The sequence below is a fragment of the Cyprinus carpio genome, chromosome B4 (assembly GCF_018340385.1).
Source record: "Cyprinus carpio isolate SPL01 chromosome B4, ASM1834038v1, whole genome shotgun sequence".
NCBI lineage: Eukaryota > Metazoa > Chordata > Actinopteri > Cypriniformes > Cyprinidae > Cyprinus > Cyprinus carpio.
The window spans coordinates 13,510,903-13,526,354 of record NC_056600.1 but is presented as its reverse complement, the minus strand read 5'-3'; the positions used below and the strand labels follow the sequence as shown (position 1 = coordinate 13,526,354).

Here is a 15,452-nt window from a genome sequence, read left to right as displayed (position 1 = left end):
GTTCTCATACTATGCTCCGTTACTGCTCACAGCCTAAGGTCATCTGGATGAAAAACAAGATTACCATCATAGACGACCCACGTTACCGCATGTTCAGCAACCAGGGTGTGTGTACGCTTGAGATCCGCAAGCCCTGCCCATTTGACGGAGGTGTTTACACCTGCAAGGCTGTCAATGACCTCGGAGAGGCTCAGGTGGACTGCAAACTAGAGGTCAAAGGTAAGTGCATTAAAATGGTCATCTAGCACAGGGGTACCTGTGTGGACCTACATGCGTTCAGATCTAACCCTGATCAAACACACTTTTTTGTAATTATAAAGTGCTTCTGATAGGAATTAGCAGCTTGATCTGTGTTTGATCTGGGTTGGAGATGAATTTTCTAGAAAGGTAGATCTCCTGGAACAGGATTGGGCGCCCCGATCTTGCATTCCTGCTTTATGAGGATGTACTGTATGGCTAATTAATTGATTCAATACAGCATATTATACTAGATTTCTATTGAAGAGGAATAGCCTGTCAAGAGCTCCTTACCAACCTACACACTGTATTCACTGCCGACCAACCAATTAATATGCACAAGATCAGTTTTTAAACTGGTAATATGAGCATTCTCAGTGTCTTCTGTGGATTTTCTGGGTAAGTATAACTTGGAAGCCATGTGGTAAATGATTCAGTGCTCTTTATCCGTTCCTTTCATTTATATTTATTCTATGTATTATTCTTTTTGTTCATATTCTGCACTTCTTAGTGGTACTGTGCAGCTTTTTGTTTATACAACAAACAAAGCCTTTATTATGGCATGACTCTTTTCTTTTCTGCAACAGAAACAAATATGCCAGCATGGCATTTAAACAGTATAAATATTTAAATTAATTTATAATATTAAAAATTTTTATTACTAAGGCTCTCAATCAAAGTATTTAATTACAATCTAATGAAAATTTTATTAACGCATTAATGCACTCACAGTTATTCAGTTGTTGAGCATTAATGAGAATAAAGTCTTACCATAAAAAGGTTAAAGATGACTTTACATTGTTAAACATCATATCAGGTTGATTTAATAAAAATAATAATAATAAAAAAAAAAACTATAAAAATATCTACCAATCAGCAATCATGTCCAATAAAATAGATGTCATTAATAGTAAATGTCATGTTAATGCCATTTACATTTGAAGCTATTTTGAGCTATTGATCTCTACTTTTTAATATTTTTTTTTTATTAAAATATTCTAAAAATAAAAACTTAAGATAAATATAGATAAAAATGTAGATTTTTTTTTTGTCTACAGCTACATTTGTAGAGTGTGTGCAGCCATGATCTTTCTGCAAGACCTCTCTCAATAAAATATGACCATTTCAGTATGTTGTTGCTCCAGCATAACTAGCGTAAATTGAGAATTTGCAACAGCATGCAGCAGCAAATCCAAAGCAATTTAATCTCACCACTGCCACTGGACCACACATCCCATAATGCAACAGATTGCAAAACACACAGTGACATTGTTTAACAGGTCTGTGAAAAATCCTGGACCTGATAAAATATTCTATTATTAGACGATGTTTGTTTGTTTTTTGTTTTGTTTGCTTGCTTTTTTTAATATTTTGTAATATTTTGATATTTTTGTGTTTCCCTCTTGGTAGACTGTGGTATGTCCTTTAACTCCTTCATGTTAAATCTGTAATGACTAAGTCAGCGATGTACCCTGAGGCCACATATAAACTCCCTCATGTTAACTTTGGATTTAATCCGTATTTTCTTTTCTCCCCCAGTCATCACTCAGGAATAGTTACTATGTTGTTCTCATTCAAGGTAAGCTTTCATATGGTTTTGGGCATATGAAGCTTATTTTTCATTCATTCTGCATCCCTTGGTTGCCAATAATCCTGCTTTTGCTCTTTGCTGGTGTGTAATGCCCTAAAATTAAAAAAAATATATATTTCTGACTGGAGAATGTTTTACAGGATTCTACAAGAACTCCAAGAACCAGTTTAAATTTAAACTGCTTTATCCATACAGAATTGATACTGTGCATGCTTTTGACAAAGTCAACCAGTATCAGGGAATGTTACAATATTGCGCTACTCTTTATAAAAACTAATTATGAATATGTGCTAAATTACTTTTTTGTTACTTTTTCTCAACAGCATCTAACCGAGACTCTTTCTTCTCCAGAAAGGAAGCACTATGCTTGGCTTGCAGCCATTTTTACACTGGAAATGCTATTTTATGATGTGCTACTTTGTGTTTGTTCCCCCCAAACATAATTTGCATGCAATGACACATAGACTATACCACAAAAGGACTTTTTATTTTCATTTACCAGCATTATTATGAAGTTATCATCTTGTAGGTGAAAAGAAATGTTGCGCTCTCTACGTCAGTTAAGCATGACATACCAATATCCAACATGCACACACATATTACAACAAACAAAAATACTTGTGCACCTTATATCCCTATTCCTCCCAATATGAGTATGTGGAGAATATTCAGATGTAAATTCATAAATAGAAAAAGTAATGTGAATTAATTAAATGACAAAATAAATGTAACAAGTAACATGCTACTTTACTTGTTACATATATAAATAAGTTACAGGCTGGTTTTGCATATGAAAATGCATAGAAAAACCAGAGTGTAAACTTGCTGAAGTTAAAGCCTAGCAATTTTAGAAAAAAAAATAAAAACGATCACAAAATAGGATGAGGTATCTCTTTCCTTTGAGACCATGCAGTCAGATTCAAAACAAAGTCAAGACTAGCATCCCTCCTCAAGAAACACTTAATTATTTATTTCTGCAAATGCTTCCACTGTGAACATATGCTCTGTATATTTATAACTGTGGTCATATTGCATAATGCAGCCTAATTTTGAGCACATTCAACAAACTGTCCATGCAGCTCAACATGCTACAGCAAGCAATGACAAGATACGCATTGATGAAATGAGTTATGAGCGCCTCAATAGCTGTAAAAGCTTGCAGAGATGATTGAACTCACTTTCTCAACATTTGTGCTGCACCTGCCGAACACTGACAAATTCCTGTCCTGATTTCAATGTTGTCCTTCTCCTCTTTTCCACACTTTTTGTCTGTCTCTACCTCTTCTCTCTGTATATAGTGGCCTAAAAGGTTTTTGGACACTTAAGTCACACTTAAAATCTTGAATGTCTTTATATTAGAAAATAACAAACCAACCGTTGTAAAAAATGAGTTCACTTAATTGTATTGACTGTGCACTTGTACTGTACTTTAAATCTTAAAAGAATGTATAAAATATAATATAATAATGAAATAAAAGCCCACTTAAGTGTACTTAAAGAGAGTGTTTCTTAAGTGCATTTTTAAACAGTGCACTTTGAAATTAAACATTTTACTATAAAGCAGATTTTAATCATTATTTTTTAATAATCATATGTTGTGCTTTAAAGAAGTACACTTATTTTCAAGTGTTGATAACACTAAAACACATATAAACTATTTGGTTATAATTTTTACTGGTGTATGCTAATTAATATGACATTTAATGTTAATATGTTTTATATGTACTAAATTGCAGCTTCACAAATGTGTAATTTCAAATATATTTAAATTCATAAAAGTTTCAATAGAAATTACATTAAAAAAATATTTTGTCAGTACATTCAGTGATTATTTTGTAAGTACATTTTTTGTTTTTTTTTTAGACAAAAGATGTAATTATGAAATTATATATAAAGATGAAATTATGTCACTTATATAATTATTTATAATATTATATAACTAAGTTCAACTAATTGCATTTAATATACATATTTACTGTTATAGATTTTAATTTAATGCAAGAAACATGTAATTAAATGTCAGAATACCAGGAAACATTGCATTCAGTTTACACTGAAATAAATTCTTTGAAAGTATATTATTTCAATTTTTTATTTTATTTTTAGTATGGTAAAGGGCAGTGATCTTCAAACAAATGATCACTAAGTATCACTAGGTGATATTTTGCTATATAGTGCAAAGATATTTAGACATTTTTAAATGTGGCTTACATGACCAAATACTTTCAAGGCTGAAGAACAAATACATAATTTAAAATGTCATTGTTTTCAGTGTCACCACTCTGACCGTCTATCTTTCCCCTTTTTCAGGAGGTTTTACGTTCTTTGAGCTGATGAAGCGAGGAGTTCCTTTACACCTCATTGATAAGTACATGAACGAGTCTAAGACCTCTGAGAAGTCAGAGTCAGAGAAGAAGGGATCCATCTGAGGGCTGACTCACCCAATGATTACCCAGAAATCAATGTCACTACTACAAATAATAGCACATGTGTCTAAACTTTGGCATGGTATGCTGTGTTCAGACATGGTTCTATAGTTCTAGAAAACTCTGCATCTGTCACTGTGCGATCAGGTAAAGCTGTGTTTTAAGAAATACCACTGGAACTCAAATGCATGACTTCAGTAAACTGGATGGTTGTTTCAAAATATATCACAAATAGACATTTTATTGTGGAAAATCTAGAGCAGTCAGTTACAGATATGGTAATGTGGTTCATTTGTGTTTTTCTGGGTTTGGGAGACATGGGTGGTCCGAAATGAGCACAAGTCTGGGTTTTGCTGTTTCTGTCTTTGTTTTGTTTTCTTGTTTGAGTTTTCCCAGCCCCTTTCCTTCATTCTTTACTGAATGTACTGAAATCCACTTAAGTATGCAATATCAATACTGTGCAACTATCAGATCAGTCATGAGACGAGATCTGAACGTTACATAAAATGTTGCGCTGGTCTAAGGATATTTAATGGTACATGCCAGTGTTCATTTCAGCATGACAGTTGAATAAATGCTTCTGTATGAAAACAACGGTTTCTTTTTTGTTTTAAAGGCCTATATTATTTTGATGCAGACAGCAAGATTGGGCAACACTGTGCATCTCTATTTCCGTCTATATTTATGTTAAAAATAATTTCTAAATATATTTTAATAAAGACTAAACCCTATTATTTTGCAGCCTTGCAAGCACTGGAATTTCCATTAGGAAATGCAAGTCGAGTTATCTATAAATGTCTGTGCACAAATTGTACACCATTTTAAATAGACATTGTGTCCCAAGTGACACATTATACATTAAATGGTTATTTTGTCATCTATGTCTGATGACATTTTTGTTTTATTTTTAGGTGAATTATTTGCATCATCTGGATATTTGCATTGGGAATTTTCAGTGTGAACACAATATTTATACAATTTTTGTTTTATTTTTAGGTGAATTATTTGCATCATCTGGATATTTGCATTGGGAATTTTCAGTGTGAACAATATTTATACTATTTTTGTTTTATTTTTAGGTGAATTATTTGCATCATCTGGATATTTGCATTGGGAATTTTCAGTGTGAACACAATATTTATACTACAAAAGGGCATAGAATTGAGACACACCAAAGAATCGTAAAACAACATAATAAACACGTCTAATACAATGATAAATAAGGACAGTATGGTTTGCCAATGTTATATCCTGTAATGATCTGCAATTAATGAAAAACTGGTTAGCCCCAGGAATCAGTGCTATTTATGTTCTATTTAGTATTTATTAATATTTCTAATTTGCTTTTATTTGTATATATATATTTTTAATTTTAGTTTAAGTTATAGTAATTTGATGTGCTTTTTGTCATTAGTATTAGGATGTTTAATTTAAAGTTAAATAGAAACATTTTCAAATTAGTTCCAGTCATTTTACTAATTTAACATATTTCAGTAAGTTGCTAAAAGCAAGATTTCTCATTTATGTCTTTAAGCTTTTCATCTAATATTTATTTAATATTTCATTTTTTGCTTAGTTTCAACTACTGAAAACGATTTTTTAATAGCTTTAGTTTTAGTTAACAATATCTAGACTTCCAGTAATATAAATCAGTATGTCAACATCCCTGGGGCCAGTTGCATCAACATAGTCACTATGTTAAGACTGTGTCTTAAGAACAAACTTCACCAACTAGCAATTGACAAGGGGTAATCAGTCTTACAATTCATATTCAAATTAAACCAATCTATCTTTATGTAATTGAATTAAAAAAGTTAAGAACGGTTTTGAAGAAAAAAAATAAAGTAAAATAGGCCCCAAGAAGCCCCTGGTGTTCAGACACGGCACAACACTCGTTCAAATTTCCCGGCTGCGTCCTCTTCCGGAGCGCAGTTTCCTGTGCCTCTCGGTTTATCTGCTCTTAGATATTAGGAACGGATGAGACCGTCAGTTCCGCTTATCAAAAATGACTCTCCACACGTAACCGCCGCATGCTAATGCCTTCTTCTAAGTGGACACCTGGGAATTCGGACCAAAACATTGCATTGCCCCTGCCAAAAGAGCGATCATAATGCCTCAGTGCGCTTGTCCGGAGCCGCTGTCAGCTGTCCAGCTCAAGCGCCTGGAGGAACACAAGTACAGCGCGGCCGGTCGCTCTCTCTTCGAGCCGCCCTGCCAGATATACTGGAACTGGCTGGTCCAGCAGATCCCGACGTGGGTCGCGCCGAACACGCTGACCATCATTGGACTCCTTATAAACATATTAACGACGGTCATTCTCGTGTATTACAGTCCCACCGCCACGGAGGAGGTGAGTTCAGACGCGAGTGGAACTTTGAGTGAACGTGTGCGTGACGTGTTTCGTTCTATTTAAATCCCCTGCCACGTCAGTTTTAAGAATAAACAAACACATTCCGAACCTCGTTGGTTTCGGTGGTGCTGAACGACGGCTGTAAATACATTAAAGTAACGTTTCGTGGCTTCATATTTGTGCATTTCTGGTCACGGTTTCTTAGCGCATTGGTTTATTGATTCACGTTATGACGACACTGATGTATTATGACGCACTGCACGCAGCTGCTTTATCAGATTTATTGACTGTGCAGACCATGCAGATTATTATTTGTTATTTTAGCTGTTGACCTTCTCTATTTGACTCCGGGCAGCACTGTGACCCCATGTCACAGTGTGTGTGGACATAACCTGTGCCATATTTCCAGAATCACAGACTATACTCCACTGACAAAGTCCAGATTCCTCTGTTTATTGCTATGCAGTTCTGGAGATTGCTGCTGAACTTTAACCCACCTGTTGTCAGACTGGAACACAGACAAAGGGGGCTTGGAGTGAACTTTGACCCAGAGATGCTTGAATTGCTCAAGCAGCCATAGTAATAATACAGTTATTACAAATAATATTATAAAGTTATTATAATTAAGCAATATTTGCATGAAGAGTGCTGCTGTGCTCAATATCAGCACCATAGGTTTTCACAACTGTGCTGATATTCACTACTACAGTATGGCTTTGGGTGCTTTTATTAGTTTATTAGTTAATAATCAAATAAGAGGATTTTTCCCAAGTTTAATAAGTTGTCACGTAATTATAATTTTATTGTAAACATTAAGCTTTGTCATCACTGGAATAAGTTACATTTTTTAAATATATTAAAGATTGTCTGGAAGCTGAATAAATAAGCTTTCCATTAATGTATGCTTTGTTAGGATAGGACAGTATTTGGCCGAGATACAACTATTTGAAAATCTGGAATCTGAGGGTGCAAAAAAAACAAACAAACAAAAAAACAAAAAAAACCTACTAAATACTGAGAAAATGGCGTTTAAAGTTGTCCAAATTAAGTTCTTAGCAATGCATATTACTAATCGGAAATTTACAAAATATCTTCATGGAACATGATCTTTACTTAAAGGTGCACCAAGCGATTTTTGCCAAACAGTGTTGATATTTGAAAGCACCAAAACAAACACGCCCAGGTCCTCGCCCCTATTTTGATATCTCCACCCCACATGTACGTACACAACCCTGGCAATGACGAATGCAGAAACAAGCGAGGATGACAAACAAGCATATTCAAACAAAAGCCAACACAGATAAGTTGTGTGAAACAATGCAAAATCAACGTTACTCATCTATCACAAAAAAACAACGCAACCTCGGCGTCCGATTCCAGGCCTTCCCTCCAGTTCTCTCCACCGTTGGAAAGCTGCTCTGATATTGAGTGCTATCAAAAGATTAATTGCGATTAATCACATCCAAAATAAATATTATGTGTAATATATGTGTGTGCATTGTGTATATTTATTATGTATATTATAAATAAATTCACACACATACAGCATATAATTTGAAAATATTTACCTGTATTTACATGTATATTTATATTCATGTAATTTATATCATATATAAATATATTTCATATATAAACGTAACATATTTTTCTTAAATATATACATGCATGTGTGTATATTTATATGTGCATAATAAATGTACACAGTACATACACATATATTAAGTAAACAAAAACGTTTATTTTGGATGCGATTAATCGCGATTAATCGTTTGACAGCACTACCAATATTTACACGGGTCCTACCTCTTGCCTGATCGTTACCCTTTTTTTCAAATGTTTTGTTCCTCTGATGTTTTCCTCTTTTTATCTTCCAGTTCTCTCTAATTATAGTCGATTTGCTAATATCCGTCCTGTACACTCAAATGGAGCACTCTCTTCTCTCTATCATAAAAAGACACACCCCTTGCTGACTGACTGCAAGTGTGTTTTGGGACACGGTCCGACACTGTGGTCAAAAGCGTTTTTCAAAAATTGCTTAGTGCACCTTTAATATCCTAATGATTTTTGACATAAACGAAAAATTAATCATTTTGACCCATACAATGTATTGTTGGCTATTGCTACAAATATACCTGTGCTACTTATGACTGGTTTTGTGCTCCAGGGTCACATTTTTTAATATAACTCCAGGGTCACATTTTTTAATATACACCTAGGAGGGCTTTAGGGCAAATCATATGGTAATTTTCATTTTTGGGTGAACTATCCCTTTAAAATAGGAAAACTTTTATTTTAAATTGTAATAATAGTTCACAATATTACTGTTTTTTCTATCAAATAAATGCATCCTTGATGCCATATACTTCTTGTTTAGGCCCACATTTTATCTGACAACCAATTATAGCGCATCATCTTCAGTAACTAACAGTATAATGCAAATGATAACTTGGCATCTAGCATAAATATATCTAAATAATATAAATTATATTGTACATCATTAATCATGAAACCTAACGGCATAGGCCTGATATTAAATTGTGGGTTCTCTTCTCCTAACAAAAAACCTGCTACATTTAGGAATCACATTCACAGTAGCAGACTTAACAGAGACATTATTTGATACATTAAAGGCCTTTTGTAGTTTTTGGAATGAAAAATACTAAAGCAATAACTCAAACACACAGAGGGTTTATTCTGTTTTGTGAATGTGCAGTGAAACCAGATGGCCTGCATGTAGTTTCTCTGGGAAATCGACCTAGCTAGGCCACATGGACCTTTGCCCATATCAAACTATTACACACACACACACACACTCAATCTGCCCTTGATATAACAATTTATACCTTGTCTTCACATTTTACTTTATCCACAATTACGAGTCATTTTAAAATGTTCTATTAGTTATTCAGGGTCATATTTTAACACATTTCATCTGTTACTCTATCTATTACACTTCTGTTAATATACCAACTCTTATATTGCCCTTGATTTATGAACAACGCCCTTGATATAACATCACATTTTACTTTATCCACAATTTATCAACAACCAACTCTTATATTTCCAGTTTAATTTCATAATCTTAAAGGTATGAAATTAATAAAATTGAAAATTAGTCCTAGATAGGCAAAAAACTGAGCACTAAAACAAAGGATGCAACAATCTAGAGCAGTCAATTACACCAGACTCCTCTAAGGAATTAAATCATTTCACATTTGTAGCTACTCTGCATTTTCCTTCCTTTCACATTATTTGAATATTCTCACTCTGCTTAGTTACCTTTGAATAATATGTATGGCTGAAGTGCTTCTTTCCAAAAATGCCTCTCTAAAGCAAACAAAATTATGGCAAAATAGCAGTGATAACCATATCTATTACAGGAAAGGAGATAAAACAGCTCCTTTGTGTCCATATTTGTGAACCTTGACAAGCCATCCATATCTACAGTTAGAGGTCAAAGTTTAGTCTAAAGTTTTTTCTCTCTTGGCACAAAAGACCTTGCTTGAGAGGTTGAATGAAAGAGACTGCAAACAAATCTCAAGAAAGAGCATTTAATATGATTTTGAACAATTATAATGCCTCTTTGACTTTGAGCCCAGTCAAACAAGAAGAACCAGGTCTAATTGAGTTAGTCTTTATCAATGTCAGTGTACTGGCCTTTATGTTTTCTTTCAAATCTACTCTTTCCAGGCTCCAGGTTGGGCCTTCTTTCTCAGCGCCTTAGGTCTCTTCATCTACCAATCACTGGACGCCATTGATGGGAAGCAGGCCAGACGGACCAATAGCAGCTCAGCTCTAGGAGAGCTCTTTGACCATGGCTGTGACGCCGTTTCTACAGGTATAACCAGCTAGACAACCTTTCACCATTTGGGTGTGTAATATTTAATAGTGTTTTCGTTAAGCATCATTAATGTTAACACATACAGTTAGTGATCTAAATAAATGTCTTTTGTTTTTGGCCTAGTAAACAACGACCTAGCAACACCCCACCATTGAAACTCTGCTTAAAAAAAATCAAGTTTTTATATATTTACAATAATCATATTTAAGTTTTTTTATTGGACACTAGCTAATATTTTTATTGATTAGCAGTTAAGCCGTTTGTTGTTTATTAACATGTGTACATGTAGTATGTATTAAAGGGATACTCCACCCCTAAATGAACATTTTGTCATTAATCACTTACCTCCATGTCGTTCCAAACCCGTAAAAAGTTGTCTTTTTAACACAATTTAAGATATTTTGGATGAAAACCGGGAGGCTTGAGACTGTCCCATAGACTACCAAGTAAATAGCAGTGTCAAGGTCCATGAAAGGTATGAAAGTCATCGTCAGAATACTCCATCTGCCATCAGACGTGCAATCTGGGTACTATATATGAAGCGACGGGAACCACTTTTTTGTAAGTGTCACAAGGATGCGACTGTTTTATTTCAAATCAAAGCGGTGTCTCTCTATATCCACCATAAACAGCGCATCCTTGGGGCACAGAAGAGCATACACAGCATCTATGTGATTATAGAGATCACAGAAAAAGAGGAATTATTGAATAGAAGTGGGGGGGGGGGTCTTCGCTTACAAAAAGTGTTCCCGTCGCTTCATATAACCCAGATTGCACGTCTGATGGCAGATGGTAGTATTCTAACAACGGACTTTCATACCTTTTATGGATCTTGACACTGTTATTTTACTTGGCAGTCTATGGGACAGTCTCAAGCCTCCCGGTTTTCCATCCATAATATCTTAAATTGTGTCCGAAGGCGTCTCAAGCCTCCAGGTTTTCATCCAAAACAGAGCTTTTATGGGTTTGGAACGACATGGGGGTAAGTGATTAATGACAAAATTTTCATTTTGGGGTGGAGTATCCCTTTAACAACATTGTTGCTGTGTTGACATGTATATCCTGCGGGATCGGCACTTACCCTTACTGGATGTTTTTTTGTGGCTTCGTGGGCATGTTCATGTTTTTCTGCGCACAGTGGCAGACATACGTGTCCGGGACACTCCGCTTTGGATTGTGAGTGCATTTACAGCTTATTCGATTGAATTTACTGAACCGGTCTGTGTGATGTTTTTTTTAACTGTGTTGTATTTTCGAATGTTTTCTGCAGGGTTGACGTGACAGAAGTCCAGATTGCTATCATAATCATGTATTTGATGACAGCATTTGGAGGAGTGAGTCTTTGGGAGACTAGGGTACGTCAGTCACGTTTCTTTCTAGTTCACAACGTTTATAAATTCACTCCCATTATGATCACTGAAGCGGTCTACACTGGAAGAGTCCATTGTGGCCAATCACAAAGTGCTTTCAAATGATTGACTGCTATTTTATTTGATATATATATATTTAAATAACTTATGACTGTTGTATCAAAGCCATCTTGTGATGTTGCTGGCCTACTAATTAAAAATCAATCAATTAAAAATGTTGCTTTAAACCATGTTCACACTAGGGCTGTAAATACTATCATCAGTACATATTGTAATTATTTTTTCCTCATGATTTCACATCTTTTTATTAAACAAATACGATCAGAATATTATTGACTTGAATTATAATTATGCATGCAGTATATATATTAATAAAATAAGAATAATAAAATATTAATATAACATATTGAAGTAAATATAAATATCACATCTTATATTAGTATTTTTTATTTACATTTTTATTCATAATGATAATAATGATACATTTCAACTAAGAAGTCACATATTATAATTTTTTTATATATGTTTATTCACAACACTAACATAATATTATTAATAATAATAATAATAATAATAATACACTTGACTAAATATTTTGCATCTTTTTATTAGTTGATATTCAGAATAAAAATTCTAATATCAAATATATTTAAGCAAATATAAATATACTTTATTAGTAGTTTTTATTTACATGTTCATTCATAAAAACAAAGATAATACATTTATGTGTAATCACTTTTATTAATATTTTTGTTTATTTACATATTTATTCACAATACTAACAACAACAACAATAATAATAATAATACATTTGAGTAAATAGAACATATCTTTTTATTAATAGTTTTGGTTTGTTTGCATGTTTATTCACTATAAAAACATTCTAATGTTAAATTTAATATAAATGTAATAATCTCAGTTGCGATGTGACATGCAGTCAGGTGCTTCCAGTGTATACACAGTGTCAGAAAATTATTTTAAAAGGAAGAAAACTGTAAAATCCTCCAAAACTGTGAATCATGTCAGAGGCCCATTTCTGAGTATGTTCTGAGGACAAACAGACTGTGAAAAGGTAAATATAGGTAAAAACTACTACTATGGCTACCAGTCACCCATAGATGTGCCAAAAAAAAAACACCAACAAAAAAACAAATCCAGATGTCAACACGCACATGAATCTTTTCTAACCTCTCCCCATTTTATGAAGCATGCTCAGAGCTTCAGCCCTGCCCCTTCCCAGCACCCCTGCTCACAAACAGCTACTCTCATGATAAAGACACTAATTTCTCATTCTTTCACCCAGGTCCCTGTTCTTGGTGTGAATTTGCAAACCTTCCCGATCCTTGGCATTATCGGTGGCTTTCTGTATTCAACCTATAACTACTTCTACGTCATCCTAAACGGTGGTGTGGGCAAGAACGGCTCAACCGTTGCAGTAAGTGCTTTCCAGCGTGGCGTGGGCAAGAACGGCTCATCAGTTGCATTGATTGCTTTTGAGGTCACGTTTTTGGGTTATGATAGCTCAGCTACCAGATTTAATGTAAGGCAAAGTTAAAAAAGTGACCTCTTTAGGGTGATAGAGTAACATGTCTTCCTCAGGACACCAGTGTATTGTCTCCTGGTCTACACATCGGCCTCATCCTCTCTCTGGCCTTCATCATCTTTAAAAAGTCCTCCAGTCAGGTTTTCGAGCACCATCCTTGCCTTTACATCCTTACATTTGGCATGGTCATCGCCAAGATCTCGAATAAGCTGGTGGTGAGTGACTTCCTATATAAGAAGTCAAAATTGTTATTTGGCCCTTGCAATCATGACCTTCATCATTTACATAACAGTTATCCAAAATGCATCAGGTATGCTTTCTTCTACAGGTGGCACACATGACCAAGAGTGAGCTTCATCTTCCTGACACAGCCTTCATTGGTCCTGGACTCCTCTTTTTGAATCAGTATTTCAACAGCTACATTGATGAACACATCGTGCTTTGGATCGCCATGGTGAGCCACAACCATTAGTGGGTCAAACCACTGCGTTTTCAGATGCGCCATATAGCAAAATGTTTTCTGAGTCAAAACTAAACATGTCTCTTCTCCAACGCCATGTTTAGGTGCTGTCCCTGGTGGATCTGCTGCGTTACTGCACAGGCCTGTGCCTGCAAATCGCCTCCCACCTGCGAATCCGGGTTTTCAGTATCACCCCACAGGGCCACACACATAGAGACTGACAATTTGCCCGGCGGGAGGAGGAAGCGGGATCTAAGGATGAAGACATTGTCCCGCTTCTCAACCTAGAGCAGGAGAGCCCCACCAACCAAAACCGCAATGGCCTTGACAGTGTGACCATCACAGACTAACAGAACTGAACGTTTTGCCAGGTTTGACCAGACCAGCTCATTTTGTTTTCTAACCACACTTCTGTACACTAGAATACATCACTGCATCAAAAGAAAGAGTTTAGACAATGTACAAAATGCGGCCTTGGGGGCCAGAGGGCGGCCCTTGCCTTGAAATGGTTCATTCTGTGCAGGAACACATTAGAAATAGTTATTATTTTTTTCAAAGGATAAAGAAGGAAAATCGGTGTGGAAATCAAACGCTGAATTAGAATTGGCCAAAAACGTTTGCATAGAATCATTTCCTCAATTTGGTCAAAGATAAAGATGAGCAAAAGAATCAAAAAAATAATCGAGGGAACATTTTTGGGGGGTTGATCATGTTTGTCAATTTTTAACAAAAAAGGGAAGCTACAACTGCAGTTTGGGCAACCAAGTCCATTTTCTACATCGTAATATCTATTATTTCATTTAGGCCCATTTTTATATGTCTGATTTGATGCATAGAAAGAAAAGCAAGTATTATAAACCTATTTCTCAGCCTGATATAGTCGCCAAACTGCCAAAAATAGTTTATACCACAGAACCTTTTATACCGTTCAGAATTTTTAATGTTGATAAAAAAAAGCAGCTATTCGTAGATCATGTGACACTTTATAGAAGAAAATAAGATCCAGAAAAGAAAACTGCCCAAACAGCCATTGTAGCTTTACGTAAACCTTTTGTGATTGTCCAGTGATTACAGTGTATTTCTTTTAATAATCGGAATCAATTTTGTGTGGAATTAAGTCAAGCCTGTTTAAAACAAAAATAATAATTGAAAGAACTTAATTGTCAAGGATTGTGGCTGTGTGCTAAAAACAGACTCATCTCGCCACCCCCTCCCTAGTCACCTAATCCCAGTTTGCTCAGACTTCCTGGTTGTATGTTGCACTTCCTAGAGCTTCAAGTGAGCACAAACAGAGTTATTGGGCATTGCCTTTAGCACTGTTTTAAGGGATTTTAGGGGGTGTTTTCTCTTCTGAGCCTGTTTTATGATGCACTCTCTGCCTGCTTAGAATCATCTCCTTCCAAAGGGCTAATAAAAACAATAAATGTTGTGTGATTTGAATAGAGCACCGTCTAACGTCCATTTCTTACGTGTTTTGGGATCTTCATACTATATTAGCTACATTTCCTCTTTCTGGAAGCAAGAATCAATGACACAAAACAGCAAAGAATGTGACTCAACAGGAACAGCTACATTTGCTTGACCAATAAATATTAACCCAGTCAATGACATTTCAAAACAACAAGGCATATCAA

The 15,452-nt window shown here is 35.1% G+C and overlaps 2 protein-coding genes across 5 annotated transcripts in view; both read left to right on the top strand.

Moving 5' to 3' along the window:
* Positions 1–4,845, top strand: part of mybpc1 (myosin binding protein C1) — a 32,428-nt gene extending 27,583 nt beyond the window's left edge. For all 4 annotated transcript variants that reach the window (XM_042722074.1, XM_042722072.1, XM_042722071.1 and 1 more), the window contains 2 exons: positions 33–219; positions 4,139–4,845. In XM_042722074.1, the coding sequence (XP_042578008.1) occupies positions 33–219; positions 4,139–4,257 (306 nt within the window). In that variant the 3' untranslated portion in view covers positions 4,258–4,845. The remainder of the gene's footprint in view (positions 1–32; positions 220–4,138) is intronic.
* Positions 4,846–6,189: 1,344 nt separating this feature from the next.
* chpt1 (choline phosphotransferase 1) lies at positions 6,190–15,262 on the top strand. Its single transcript, XM_042722076.1, has 8 exons — positions 6,190–6,604; positions 10,295–10,444; positions 11,482–11,621; positions 11,716–11,800; positions 13,119–13,250; positions 13,415–13,573; positions 13,687–13,812; positions 13,923–15,262. The coding sequence occupies exons 1-8, from the start codon at positions 6,365–6,367 to the stop codon at positions 14,037–14,039; spliced, it is 1,149 nt and encodes a 382-aa protein (XP_042578010.1). The 5' UTR covers positions 6,190–6,364; the 3' UTR covers positions 14,040–15,262.
* Positions 15,263–15,452: the final 190 nt, after the last annotated feature.

Bases quoted from the DNA above. Each gene is read 5' to 3' on its own strand.
- chpt1 (XM_042722076.1), top strand. From the start codon at position 6,365: ATGCCTCAGTGCGCTTGTCCGGAGCCGCTGTCAGCTGTCCAGCTCAAG. The intron at 10,445-11,481 runs ATAACCAGCTAG...CCCTTTAACAAC, and splicing joins GTGACGCCGTTTCTACAGGT to ATTGTTGCTGTGTTGACATG. The intron at 11,801-13,118 runs GTACGTCAGTCA...TCTTTCACCCAG, and splicing joins TGAGTCTTTGGGAGACTAGG to GTCCCTGTTCTTGGTGTGAA.